At 42.6% G+C, this 14,845-nt stretch overlaps 2 protein-coding genes across 2 annotated transcripts; both read left to right on the forward strand.

The window, feature by feature from the left end:
• Positions 1 to 7,303: 7,303 nt before the first annotated feature.
• On the forward strand, positions 7,304 to 10,956 carry LOC307257835 (catechol O-methyltransferase domain-containing protein 1-like; the record flags this gene model as incomplete). Its single annotated transcript, XM_080037188.1, has 7 exons — positions 7,304 to 7,358; positions 7,460 to 7,578; positions 8,553 to 8,658; positions 9,304 to 9,422; positions 10,089 to 10,143; positions 10,548 to 10,681; positions 10,804 to 10,956. 7 exons carry the CDS (start codon positions 7,304 to 7,306, stop codon positions 10,954 to 10,956), a joined length of 741 nt encoding a protein of 246 aa, XP_079893314.1.
• A 748-nt stretch (positions 10,957 to 11,704) lies between these two features.
• Positions 11,705 to 14,845, forward strand: LOC307257589 (glial fibrillary acidic protein-like; the record flags this gene model as incomplete). The annotated part of the gene is made up of 4 exons (XM_080036848.1): positions 11,705 to 12,640; positions 12,733 to 12,857; positions 13,771 to 14,090; positions 14,538 to 14,845. 4 exons carry the CDS (start codon positions 11,705 to 11,707, stop codon positions 14,843 to 14,845), a joined length of 1,689 nt encoding a protein of 562 aa, XP_079892974.1.

Consider the following 14,845-nt stretch of genomic DNA (forward strand, 5'->3'; position numbering starts at 1 on the left):
ACACAGGCATACGCACACGTCAGCCAGCAAATCCATCATCTTTATTTCTTCCCCAATGTGCTCATATTTTTCCTTGTGGCTGCACCGTGCTCACAAAAATATTTATTTTCGCAGATTTCTTTCTTTATTTTTTCTTCTTGAGAAAACACAAAAGAAATCACACCTCTCTTTCTCCCTGGCTCATGCCAAAATAATCAATGCTTTCCAGAGAGGGACTTGTGGCGCGACATGCGTGGAGGGAAGGCAGAAGGATGCAGACATAGCTCCAGGGCTCTGGTTGTAGATAATAAGTGAGGAGCAGTCCTCCTTGGGTATGTTTTACAGCTATCAAGACTCATCATATTTGACATGCATTCTGGTGTTTACACAGTCTCCTCCATAAAATCCTCTCCAGCTATAGAGGGGAACAGGGTGCATGGAGCACACACACACAACGCAGCACGTACACATTTCTGCACACAAAAGTGCTTAAAAAAAGAGGAGCCAGTTGTTGCCTTTGCCATCTCTCTCTCTCTCCGTCTTTTCTCTCTATGTCCCATCTCTTATCCACGGCACAATTGGCGGCGTTAGCACCTGTCAGCTGACTGACTTCTTGTTCCCGGCGGCTTATGAAAAAATCATGGCTGCTGGGCTTCAGAGGCTGCTTTCCCATCAATATGAATTCACCATGGTCTTCATGCAACATTAGGCCAGGGCCCTGTTTTCATACAGCGAAACCACACGCGTATTCGTCTGTAACACACAAGGGGGAATGAAAAGAGTAAATAGTCCTCTTAGAATGTTGCATTCGATCATGGGTGGAACCAAAGTGGCTTATGAAAGGGACCAGTATACTTGGCTCTCAAAAGCACATTTGCTTTCCACATCCCCAGATATTGCGGCACAGTGCACCGTGTCCCTTATTAGTGTGTGTGTGTGCTGTTGTACTGTAAATGAAAACAGTAGTGTTCTCAGTGCAGAACCCGCTACGGCTGTCCCCCGTTGTTACATTCCAAGCAAACGTTTCCACATTTAGACGCCTCGCTCCGTTTATGTACTTTTTGGTTTCAGCGCCAAAACAATGTGTTGTGTGGCAGACAGCATGTCAGGGGTGGGGGGGGGGGGGGGCACGTATGAGGATCACGCAGAACCAAATACACCAAAGCAACCATTGAAATGATACCCACTGCTCTCAGTAATATGATGAATTATTGTGTTCATTTTTTAATCATATAAAGAAAATGCAGTATGGTGGGTGACAAAGCATACAAAACCTGTTTTCTGTCTCCCTGTATTCTAATTTCTCCAGTTTAATAGCACACACAACACAATCTGATTTGTTGCATAATTTGTATAGTTAAATCATTGTAGACAGTGTCTTTAAACCTTGTAAAATCATAACATTACTCAATCTTCAATAGAATTTCTCAGAACATTCACACATGCATACTATGATGACTTTTAAATGTTAAATGCTCACACCACACTATCAGCTCCATAACAATTAAAAAAGAAAAAAAAAGTGTAAAACTGAAATTTGTTATAAGATCTAGATCTACATGTTCATAGAACAAGTTAACATGATAACAAAGCTGACCAGACATCTGAAGCTTTCGGTAGTTGAGATTTTGCAATGCATATTTCTACGGACAAAACTGGTACCAGATCAGTATTGAGGTTCCATACACAGCTGTAGTTGTGAGGGGTTGCAACAAAAACACATTGGTTTGTTTTAAAGGCTCACAAGCAAAAAAAAAAAAAAAAGGGAGATAAGAACTGCTCTAAATCACCCGCAACCTGCTAATATAACACTATCTCACTTAGCCTTCATTTTTACATCTGCTTGTGTTCTCTATCCGTCTTTGCCTTTCTTAAGCGTGCCGAAAGTCAATTAACTCCACCACTTCTCCCTGACATCATCGCGCTAATACAAGCTGCTCTTGACCTTATGTTTGTGTGTCTTGCCTTGATTGGATTAACTTCAGATGTGGTGTGTTGTCCGGCTCTATTACAGAGGCTGTGTTGTGATTTTGAACCCCGAGCCCCAGAGCCCAGCCCCCCCCCGCCCCCCCCTCCTCTCTCTCTCTTCCTCCAGCCACTGTCCCCACCCCTCTCTCTCCCTTTACACCTCCCTGAAGGTCTGCTCTCTCAACACGCCATCGCCCATCACCCCACACACGAAGAATTGTCACGCGGACACACACACACACACACACACACACACACACATATGCCTCTGCTCATGCCTCCAAACAGTCTTATCCCATGTGATTCCCGTCCAGTGATGGAATGCCCGAAGTAACAGTCTATCCCTACTACACCCACACCCTTGGTCTCTCTCCATTTCTTTCTTTCTTTTTTTTCTCTGTGTCCAGAGGGGTCATCTCAGACAGAGGGCTTATAATCAACTCAATTAAGTGAGTCTGATTGCCATTGCAAATTGGTCTGGGTTATAACATTATCATTAGCGCCCTCAAGTGCGGTCACAATGGGACACGGTAGTCAGATGAGAGTGAGACTAATAGGAATGGAAGATGTAGGCTAGCGACTCTGGACAAGGAGCTGCAGAGGCAAAGACTGTTTGTCTTTGTGGATTTGAGCATAACAAAATATAGAAGTGAATTTCTGCACTCAAAGCTCAAACGGGTGGTACACTGCGAGAAGGAGACGGGGCAGTTAAAATATAAGTATTCAATACAGCTACAAAGACATAGCATCTCTCCTCTGGTGCTGACTGACAACCCACAGTGAGGTGTTGTGGGAGCATGCCCTATACTGTATACACAGAATGATAGAGCTTGGGAGACCTGCTGGCTTAAAAACCAGTGGTTCACCCAGTAATTGTTTCTGAGGATGTGAGAGTTTGTCTCTTTTTTTTTTTTTTTGTGGCTTGCTCAAGGTGTCAACACCTTTCATATATACCCAAGGCTTTTCCACCGTGGCTCACATGCCCCGAAGCAGTCTGTTTGATCTTTTTGAGGACTGTCAACTTATGGCGTGGCGCCATGGAAATTGAATTCTGTATTTATTTACGCGCCAGGTTAATAGTATAGATGCCTAGGTGATTTGAAAGTCAAACAACCGCATCTGCCATTCTTTGCAGTTTTTTCCCTTCCTTGAAGCAGATCCCCTGTTTTTGTTCTGTGCGGCTTGAATACACAAAGAGAGGATGATAATGAATTGAAAGGCTTATCCTCAAAATCCAAGCTCCTGTATACGCTGTATTTTAGAAGTAGCGATGAATCCAAGGTTTCCATGTTTGAAAGGCAGTTTTGGGGACTATTTTGCTACATTCTCATCGACATGCTGCAAGCTGTCCAAGTGGCCCACATAAGGTGATGCTCTTTGAGTGTGGAGAAACACTCGTTGGGGTCTCGCAACAGCAGCACATTGGCCCAGTTTGGGTAAGGAAGTAAGAAAGAAAAAAAAATCATTGCCTATGCATCTCCAATGGTGTGCGTCAGTGCATGCTCTCTCTCTCTCTCTCTCTCTCCTGGAAGCTTTAAACAGACTTGTCATGTCACTAGACGCAGTCTGTCAGACCGAGGACAAATCTGAGGATGTCAATTGAATGCCGGGGAATGTCTGTCAGACGTCTTGACGTGGGTCTCTCCGTTGTGATTAGCATCACTTAATATTCACACTGCGCTTATCTGGCTGGTTGAGACGGTTCCAAGTGCTACCAGTGCATCGTGAGAAAGAAGCCCTCTCCCTTTGATACAAACACAGCTGATGTAACGACCGTGTGGCATTACAAGCGTGTCAATATGTGTCGACCGGTGTCACAGGTCAATTCAACAAGAGGAAAGTAATATTACTTCCCAGGCAGACAGGGGAGTGATGGCCCTGGCTGTCTTTGTGTCATGAGCTTGTGTGTGTTTGCATGTAAAATGCAGTGGATTAGCTAAACAACACTGCCACTTGCTGTTCACTTTCAGGTACTAGACAAAAAATAAAGGGAAAAACATGCAGCTAGAATGAACTCAGGAGTATTTCATGAGGCTCAATATAGACTATATGCTACATCAATAAAATTGTGTACTTTTTCTCCCACTAGTTAATGCTTGAAAATCAAATGCAGACCAGCGCACAAGTTTAGACGGGCCTCATTCTAAATCTACCACACACAGGCATAGGCTACCTACAATTGTGTTATGCATGGTTTGCAAAATGTAAAAGCCTTACAGTGTCTCCCCTCCCACACGCTAAATGCATCAAAACAGGAACCTCTTGAATTATTTCGTTTCATACAAGCAGTTGTATGTGTCAGTTCTGTTTTCTTGTTTCTCTACCACATAGTTTTTTCATACCCCCTCTCGGAGTGTGTGTGTGTGTGTGTGTGTGTGTGTGTGTGTGTGTGTTTGTGTGTGTGTTTGTGCGAGTGCATGTGTGTGTGTGTGTGTGTGTGTGTGTGTGTGTGTGTGTGTGTGTGTGTGTGTGCCATTGTGTGGCACTCTTGACAGTCACGGCCGGGAGGAGCAGGAACAGTGGTGTGTGCTTGCTTCTTGCAGATGGCAGCACACATTTTTTCATTCCTTAAACAGACACAAAAAGCAGCTGAGGGACCAGGGCCTGTCTGTAGAATGTGCTGGGGAAGAGTAGGTACTTGGCACAAGTAGCAGAAACAATTAGCGTCACATAAGCAGAGGCCTGGAGCAGCTGGAGAGAGCCGAGAGAGGGAGAGAGAGAGCATGGTGGAAGAAAAACACAGCATCTCATTTTCACCGAGAGGACCTCGGCAAAGAACTGCGTGGCACACTATACGAGACACCCCCCCATCCCCTTCCCTTTGACTCGTCACAACTCAAGCATTTTTTTATTCTCTTTAGAGACAGTTTGTGTCACGGCTCATTTTGTTGACGTGTGCGTGTCGGCAGTGCTTTTTTGTGTGTGTGTGTGTGTGTTTGTATCTGTGCATTCTTAATTAGGGAATAGACAAGAGGAAGCTCTGTGTGTCCTTGGAGAGACCTCGCATCCCACTCACATCCCCCCAAAATTCCTTTTTGAACATTCCTGGCTACTGTGTTCCCCCCCTTCCCCCCCCCCCCACCCCGCCCCCCGTTTTTTGAAGTTGCGAGACGAGATCTAAAGTGTGGCTCATGAGAAAAAGAAAAACTCTACCCAGCCATGCTCTACAAAACATGGCTCCTTTAACTTTGTCTCCTTTTACAGATAGGCTCAAAGAAAATGTTAAATGTGGAAAAAAATCAATCACTTTCGAGAGAGTGAACTGCACATCTGTTCTGTGAGGCGCCGGCATACATATAGTTTCAGGTCTAGAAGAATAGGCTTGGAGTTTTTAAAGTCACATAGCCATATGCAATACTCAACTTATTTCTATGGCTGCCTGATTTCCTGTACATTTGTCTGACATTTTGACGGGGTAAAATGCCCTTGTTGACCCCTCCCTCTGTATCGGTGTCCAGGTTTTATATCAAACTTTACTGGTGTGTCAAAGGAGCACAGCCGTTACCACAATAACGGTATGAATGGTATATTGTTACTTTAGTACAAGGAGAGAAGACTCGTGAAGTTAGCCAACTGACTTCAGTCAGTTATACAAGAATAACTATGTCTGCTAACCATGGCTAACATTATTATTATTATTATTATTAAACTTGGATTTATATAGCGCTTTTCTTTGGTACTCAAAGCGCTTTACAGGGTTCCAGGTTCAATACGTTCACACACAGTCATACCGGTGGTGGTAAACTACGATAGTAGCCACAGTTGCCCTGGGGCAGACTGACAGAAGCGAGGCTGCCATTCAGCGCCATCGGCCCCTCCGACCACCACCTCAAACATACAGCAGTCATACACATTCCCACGAGGCAAGGTGGGTGAAGTGTCTTGCCCAGGGACACAACGACCATGACACAAGTGGCCGGGCGGGGATCGAACCGCCAACCCTAGGATCATTGGCCAACCCGCTTAACCACCTGAGCCACAGTCGCCCCATCTGCTACATTATGCTAGTTGTCATTCAATAGTCTATCTCTCGAAGGCTGAGTGTACATACTAGTTTGAGTTGTGTGCCCACCTGCTTTTGGAATAACATGACTCAGATACTGACTGAGGACATAGTGACTCTTCGCCAAAGACAGACAGTTTTAATATATATATATTTTTTGGGGGGGATTTCAGCCAGGTATCCTGTTTCCCAAGACATGTTTATTAAATGCCAATGGTCGCTCAGCACACCTCAGTAAAGCACAGCTGGAGTTTTTGCAGTCCGGGAAGGGTCAACTGATGCATACCTTTCAACAATGCTGCATTATGAATGTCAATCATTGCATTAAAATCAACACTGCACTTTACATTTGATCCGAGTTTTAAGGGGTTTATCACAGATGATTTTTTTGCATCACTCACAATGCACAATTTCAAAATAACTCATGTATAGCTAAACTGGATGGCTTTCTTATTTCATTGCTGTTGACGTCTCCATACTGTCACATAACCCCAAACATCTACAGAGTACAGCTTGAGAGAAAGCAAGACTTTATAAAGGCACATTTAATTTAAGTTTTGAAAAATGCTGGACACAATCCCTGTGATTCACTCTAATTGTATAATATTCCAAAGGGCTTCTACAAATCATAAATAATAAAAAAAAAACTTTTCTGCTATTGTACCACTAGAGTGCAGTGCTGTGTGTCATATATTGTATATATAAGTGTTGAAAATATTTCAGACATTGTTTCTGGAATCCAACAGACACACTTAGGAATGTTTTGTCTTGTGAAATAGACAAATATTTTTTCACATTTAACACTTGAAATGCAGTGATATATACAGCGCTGCGTAATAGTGTGCAGTCACTTAGACATGTGCCAACACCAAACACAGATACAACAGTTCAAAGTGCTTGTTTGGATTACAAAATAACCGAGGGACCATCTGCAGCATTTTGAGATTTGAGCCTTAAATAAATAAAACTATAACATAACAACTAAAAGCTATTGGCTCAGGATTAATGTATTTTTTGGGGGGTAAAAAGGGGGTACCTTTGTATTGGGACCCGTAACTGATTCTTGGTTATTTTATCTTATAAATTATAATCAAAGGATAATCAAAAAAATAGGCATTTCTTGGTTTGATGTTAATAGTAGCAGCGGTGTTACTATTCTGCCAGACGTGGGAAAGTCCCTACTGTTGCAATATACTGGAAAACAAAATCAATAAACTTTGCCCTCCCTCTCCAAGGTGAAGCAAAGCAAACACACAAGGTGCTGCACATAAAGGACGGACACAAAGAGATTTAGTGGGATTTAAACTAAAGCTGGCCAACCTTTCTCTAGTAAAGCCAATATCCCAGGACATAATGGGTAAGGATATTAAGATGCTTTTTTGCATTGGACTTGCTGTTGTGCTAACAGGTATGACATGGTTGTTTTGTGTATAATGTGGAAGGCGACACACATTTTTTTGGGATTTGTTGTTAAGGATATAGCTTGCTGTTTTGTTACCCTCCCTCCAGACGTTGGACAGTCTGCTCTCATTGGGAAGAGCCACAGCGGAGGAAAGGACGACCCTGTGCTGCAGTATGTTGTTAACAACTCACTGAGGGAAAACCCAGTCCTCACCAAACTCAGACTGGTAAAGACAGTATAGAGAACCAGCAGCCATCATACTATTTTACTGATTAAATTCATTCATAACACTTTGATTATTGTAATTTCATTGTTAGGTGCTATAGCAAGACATCCACGTATTATACTATTATACGTATTTAAATGTTCTGCTACTTTATTCTACTATATCACTATTATCCAACAGCTTGAGTTACCACTTCATTTAATGATAAAAAAATGCATCACCATTTCTTCAGAGGCATTTGTTCCATGCTACAAAAATCTCTTTTACAATTAATTGTGGTCTTTAATTAAAATCCTGACCCTTTGATTTTATCAAAACATCCTAGAGTCTTGAAAAGGATGTGGGTACTTTGGGTAACAACGGCTGCAGGCCACTGACTGGTCAACCAAAAAAAAAAATCCATGCCATCACCAAAGTGATAGCCTTAAATCTACTCCTGGTGAAATTCAGTTAAGGATTCCTTAGCTCACCTTTAGTTTAGCATGGACAGTAACCTGCTCACATGTATTAACATGCTGAAGCCACCAGCAGATTATTTAGGTCCGATGAAGGCTGGTAGGTCACCTGGGGCCTCAGGATAAAAACTAAAGAGGAACTTTGGACTTTGAAGTTGTTGCTGCTTCTAAAGTTTGGATCTCACTGCTGCCGGATTTAAAAGTCAGATCCGTGACCACTCTGGATACTTTTTCTTTCTGTTAAGCACTTGCTTGGAATTCCATCAGTTTAGTTTGAGGTTTGGTATTGTTTTGTGTGACATTTTCATTTAATTATATGTACTTACTATGACACTTTAACTGGGACATACTACACTGTTTTAGTAATTGAAGGATCTGAGAAATACAATGTTTGACCACAAGAGGACAGCACATTGCCAGAGAAAAGCCACAGCCTACAAGCGTTCTGAGGAGTTGTTTATATGGACAGTTTATCAATATGATGATAAACACAAAGTGATTTCATATTTTTCATTTCAGAGAACCCTTGAAGACTCCTGGAGCATAATGATGGTTGCCAGCGAACAAGCCCAGTTCATGGCAAATCTCATCAGACTGATGAATGCAACTAAAGCTATTGAAATAGGTGCGATTATGTGCCATGAAATTGGGATGTGGGAGCAAAAAAGGGTCAGAATAAGTTGAATTAGAAAGAACAACCTTAAGTTTGAAAACTCTTATCTGTCATATTAACAACAATGACTGTGAAGCAGATTTTGGCATTGGGGTTCTTGGTTCTCAAACTTCCTCCAGCAATGCTCATAGGCTACGATATGCATACAATTAAAGCCAAGCAAGTACAAATGAGAATCTAAGACGATAAATAAAACCCCGGAAAATTGCATACTGCTGACGTTATAGCTTTATAAAATATTTGACTCTGGAAGCCATCTATCTGATTGTGGTTGTAGAACAGAGGTAAGAGCAACTGTTTTGTTTTACCCAACTAAATTGAGATCTTAAGAACCCATGAAAAAAAATTATCATTTTGTTTTTAATAGTGGACACTTACTATACCTGAACTAGCACTCAGGGAATTGTGCAGAAGGAGACTCAAACTATAATTATTAATGATCACATTTCTGTAATAGGTATTGAGTTGCTTGAGAGATTTAAATCCTTATACAGACTTTCTTTGCTCCCACAGAGGACTATTGTGTCTTCAAATCCTCTAAAAGCAATTTAAATATAATTCTAAATCGCTTTATTTGACGTTATTTTCATGTTGCAGGTATGTACACTGGCTACAATGCACTAAGCATGGCTTTGGCCATGCCAGAGAACGGACGTGTGGTAGCTTGCGAAATAGATGAAGACTACGTGGACATTGCCAAACCATATTTTAGAGAGGTGAGAACATTTCTGCCTAAACATCTTGACTCACATTCAGTCATCCGCAGAGACACATACATCAGACAATTATTAAATATGAAGATATCCTTCTTTAAAAACCTTCAGAATAGTGTTAAGAATGATAATGGAAAGTGTAGTTGATGTAACTGCTTTAGATATTGAGATTGTTGAGTTCAAAATAATGAAAAAACTAATTTTGAGATAATGGCCATTAAGGATGGTTGATTAGGAGACATATGCAAACAGACAAGGTTTAATAAAATAAACAACAATCTACACATGATGAATACAAATACTCTAGAGGGACTGGTCCATGACACCTTTGAGCTTACCGGTTGCCTCACATAGTCTGGCTGTGCAACATTTGAATTTGGAATTTTGCAAGTTGAGTAAGATTGATTGGTGCTTCCATGGGAGCGAAAAAAAATTGTGCAACAGACAGCAGGCTGTACATTGAGCTTCTGTCAGTAGGTCTTCACCAAAATGCTGCCGGCTGGAGAGTCTAAAAAGAGGTGTCTACTCAGGAGACTGTGTCACATAAAGATGCAAGGCCAAGCAGTAAAATCAATCCCTGTCTCAGCCTTCCCTAACATTCTCCTTAAAAAAAAAGAATTAAAGACCTACAGATTATCTCTATTCATACAATTTAACCCTTTTCTACAGGCTGGAGTTGAAGACAAGATAGACGTTCAACATCAAATAGCCACAAAGACACTGAGTAAGTGCTTGAAAACCAAGGTCATGAATCTTGATCAAAATATGATTGGGCATTTTAAAAAGGTGGAGTCAGCCATTCTGGAGAAAGCTTGATGTAAAAATCACTTTCTGTCAAAATCAGTGAATATCTTCTCGTGATTTGCGACATGTCTGAATTGTGTGTTCACTGAAAGAGTCTAGACTCTGTAAAATGGTATGTAAACAAAGGGGCACACCGTCACTAGCAAAATGCTCATTACACCATTACACAGCCTAGGAGTTGTACCCAACAATGGATTTTTTTTCCAACGCACAAAGTACAGACGTAAAGCAAGATCTTCACTGATTTTGACAAAAAGTGATTTTTGACAAGAAGTTTTCAGAATAGCTGAATCCACCTTTAATTGTTCCCTTTGTTTTCATCAGGTGAGCTGTTAGCAGCTGGCGAAGCTGGAACGTATGACTTTATTTTCATCGACGCTGATAAATTCAACTATGACAGATACTATGAGTTGTCCCTCGAGCTCGTACGAAAAGGGGGCATCATCGCCATTGACAATGTAAGTACACAAGCAAACACACACAGGGCAAGGCGATGGAGGACACTGTTGTTTTGAAAGGTACACAGTCTGTTTGGACCTTGGGGTAAGCGTTAAACAGTTCTGTTTTATTACATTTTAAGGTGCTGTGGAGCGGAAAGGTCCTGAATCCTCCTCCTGGTGACATCACCTCCCAGATTCTGGATTATCTCAATAAGAAGCTTCACACAGACCAGAGGATTGATCTGAGCATGCTCACTATAGGCGATGGGCTGACCATTGCCATTAAACGCTAAAAACACAAAAGTGTTGTGTTTGTCTTTTTATATTAAATATGAAATAATATATCATCAGATGTGAACTACGTCACCTTCTGTACAGCTGATGTTTACTACTATGGGCTTAACATGGTTGGATAATGACTTTTAAAGGAACAATACACTCTTCATGTTGGCATTAAATGAAAGGATATTTTTATACAAATAAAAGTCACAAGAAGAAGGTTGATGTGAATATATAGCCTACTGCTGTGGTATTGAGATGCACAGCATGTTGCTAAAAGTAAAAGTAGTACTGACATCAAAATGTACTGTATGTAGAGAGAGAGAGAGAGAGAGAGAGAGAGAGAGAGAGAGAGAGAGAGAGAGAGAGAGAGAGAGAGAGAGAGAGAGAGAGAGAGAGAGAGAGAGAGAGAGAGAGAGCTCGACCGTCATTAGATGCAGCAAAGCGGGTGAAACAGCGTGGCCTGGTGTTAGTTGAGGAGTTCAACAACCTAAGAAAAAAATATATAATACTTATAATAATGCCGAGAGGGTTGGATGTGACGTTTTGGGACTGACACCTATACTGCCAGTCGCCTATTACACCAACCCACTGCTGCCTGCGACAAATTGTAGCGTAAGCTTTCATTGAACCATCATCAGCTGACGCTACACCTTTTCAGCACCGCGGACAGCTCTGCTCTGCATACCGAGCAGATGTTGACGGTTATAAAAGCCCGACTGGGCCGACTCTGATCTACAGCCATAGACTGTTTACAGCAAGATGAGCCACAGCATGGATAAACGATTCGTCGCTCAGGCTGAGTATCTACAATACAAACCGACACGCTCGGCGTTAGATACCAGCGGCGGGATTAGGGGGGCGTCCTCGGGCATGGGTTTACACAACAACCCGATATCTGGAAAGTTCACCGAGAAGGAGGCGATGCGCGGCCTGAACGAGCGCCTTGCGGGATTCATAGAGAAGGTGCACCATCTGGAATACCAGAACAGTGTGCTGGAGAAGGAGATTAAGGAGATCCGAGGGAAAGCGAAACCCTCCTCTTCTTGTTTGGAGGAGAAGTACGGGCCGGAGCTCAGGAAACTGAGACAGCTGATTCAGGATATCACTAATCAGAAGAATCAGATTGAAATTGAGCATGATACAATAGAGGACGAGCTAGTCGAACTGAGACGAAAGCACGAACAGGAGGCGCGCGGCAGATCAGATGCAGGGAAACATATTGTGGTCTTCAAGAAAGACGTCAACGCAGCGTATCAGGCTAAGTTACAACTGGACAAGAAAGCCCGGGCCCTCGTGGACGAAATCAGCGTCCTGAAGAGAACCCACGAAGCCGAGGTGTCCGAGATGTTTGATCAAATCCAGAAGGCTCAGGTGGTGACTCTCAAAGCGCATGAATTTGGCAACGCCGACGTCACTGCGGCACTCCGGGACATCCGGACACAGCTGGAGGGTCACGCCGTGTCCGACCTCCAGCAGGTAGAAGGAACTTTCCGATCTCAGTTCGCCAAACTAACGGAGACGGCCGAGACCAAGAGAGAGGCGCTGAGAGCGGCCCAGCAAGAGATCCAGGAGTTCAGGAGGCGCCTGCAGGCCATGAACACCGAACTGGACTGCGCTCAAGGCACCAGGGAAGCGCTGGAGAGGCAGCTTCATGACGTGGAGGACCGCCACAAGGAAGAAATGATTCATTACCAGGTAGGCCTATTAGATGTTATGTCTTACTAGAGTCATGTTCAGTATTTACATGCTCATGGCGTCCACTAACACTCTCTCCTCTCACGCTCCAGAACACCATCAGCGAACTGGAAAATGAGCTCATGAACAGCAAATTTGACATGTCGGGTTACATGCGGGAATACCATGACCTGTTAAATGTGAAGATAGCTTTGGACGTGGAGATCATGTCTTACAGGTGAGGTGTGCTGAATCAACGTGGTGGACAGCCCTCATTGTCATTACCGTGGAAAGCATTTCTGGGGCATGATCATTAAAAAAATATGAGTTCTCCATCATGACATGATGGAGAACTCATATTTTTTATAATATTTTTCAGCTTTCATAGTAAATTATGAAAGCTGCATTTAAGGAAGCTACAATACTATTACACAAAGCAGCGTGTCCCGGTACCAGGTCAATCACAATGTTGGACTACGAGAATCATAGACACTCCAATAATATTAAAATGTATGATTGCATTTTATTGGGACTGTATTTAAGGCTAGACACTGCAGGCAAAACAATATTCTTACATAACATATCTTCTTTTACTAGTAGGCTATAAAAGTCCAAAATCTACATTTAGGTGTTTGTTTTACTAAAACTTGCCTGTTTGCGTCTGTATGTTCCTCCTATAAAACCATCTTCAACAGCCATTATCTCAACATTATTTTTTCACTATTTAACACTATGAACCAAACTTATCATGATATGAATATCATATTCATGCTGATGTCTATACGTTAAATTGTATTACCATATTCACTTAGAGTGTCTCACCTTAAAGACACAAACAAATATTGTAGTTACACGTCTTTTAAAGGTGGGGTTAGCCATTCTGGAGAATGTTTGTTGACAAATCACTTTTTGTCCAAATCAGTGAATATCTCCTCACAATCTGCTACCTGTCCGTACTGTGTTCATGCGGTCTATAAACTGTCTATAAACTGCTAAGTAAACAAAGGGAATGTCAACTAAGTTGCTTATCACTTACACACCATCTTTAATAGTAGCCTAATGTTTTTCCCTTTCCTCAAGTATTTCTCGTGAATGAGGATTTCAAAAGTACTGTAGCCTATATATAAAATCTGTACCTCCCATCTTTGCAGGAAACTCCTCTGCGCTGAGGAATCTCGGCTTACCGTCATGTCGGACTCCCATGTCTCCCTGCCCTACATCTACCACCAGTCCCCCGTGTACACCCTGCCTCGCCTCAACCGACCTGGGGCCCCGCACAGACGAGCAGAGCCCCAGTACAAGTTTGTGGAGGAGATCATAACGGAGACCACCAGGGAAATCGAGATGTCCGAATTTGAGGAATCGGGATCGGATGAGACAGAGACGGGGAAGTATCAGTGGGCGTCTACAAGGAGACACCAATGGGGCAGCGAAGACGAGAATTATAATAAAGACAGTGGAGAGAGTGAAGGTGAGCAGATGTATGGTAGTCAGCAGAATCAAGTAGGACATTCAATGGATGGATTGGATGATAAAAGTCCTGTTGAGGTGAAAGGCCTATTAAGAGAGAGCCCCGTTGAGGAAGAAAGTAGGCCTAAGCAACACGAAAAAATTGCCAAAAACCTAAAAGACGAGAAGGAAGCTGCAGTGACAGCGGCAGAGAAAGATTGTTCCGTCTCAGCTCAAGTGACTGAAATTCAAGGGCTAAGCCGTGTTGTTCAAGTGCAAGATGATAAGCTTCACACATTGGCCCCAGAAGCAGCAGAAAACCCCACATATTTCACTGCAGGGACAAAGAGGAGCAATCTGTCTGTAGAAACAGAGGAATGTTCAGAAGAAAACGTTTCCATGAGTGAGGGAAAGGAACAAAAAAGTCACACAGAGAAAAGGGAAATTGGTGAATTTGATGCTCCAAAAGGTGAGGAGAAAGTAGCAGAAAGCATTGGAGATTCAAGCCACGAGAGATGCAAAGGCCAAGATGAAGAGGTGTCTCCTGAATCTGATCCTAAATCTGATGCAAAAGGTCTTCCTGGAGTGGAGGGTCAGAGGGATGAAACCCAAACTGTATTGCCAAAGGAAAAGGCCAATGTCAGTGCGGAAATCAAAGAGTTGCATCAGGGGGCAGCAGCAAGCAGCCAGGTTCAGACATCAAAGCCGTCAGAAATTTCAGAGAAAATGAGTGATCCTCAAAAAACTAAGATGGACAGTGGTAAGACGGAGAAATGA

Source organism: Ammodytes marinus, assembly GCF_949987685.1.
Source record: "Ammodytes marinus genome assembly, chromosome: 11".
NCBI lineage: Eukaryota > Metazoa > Chordata > Actinopteri > Uranoscopiformes > Ammodytidae > Ammodytes > Ammodytes marinus.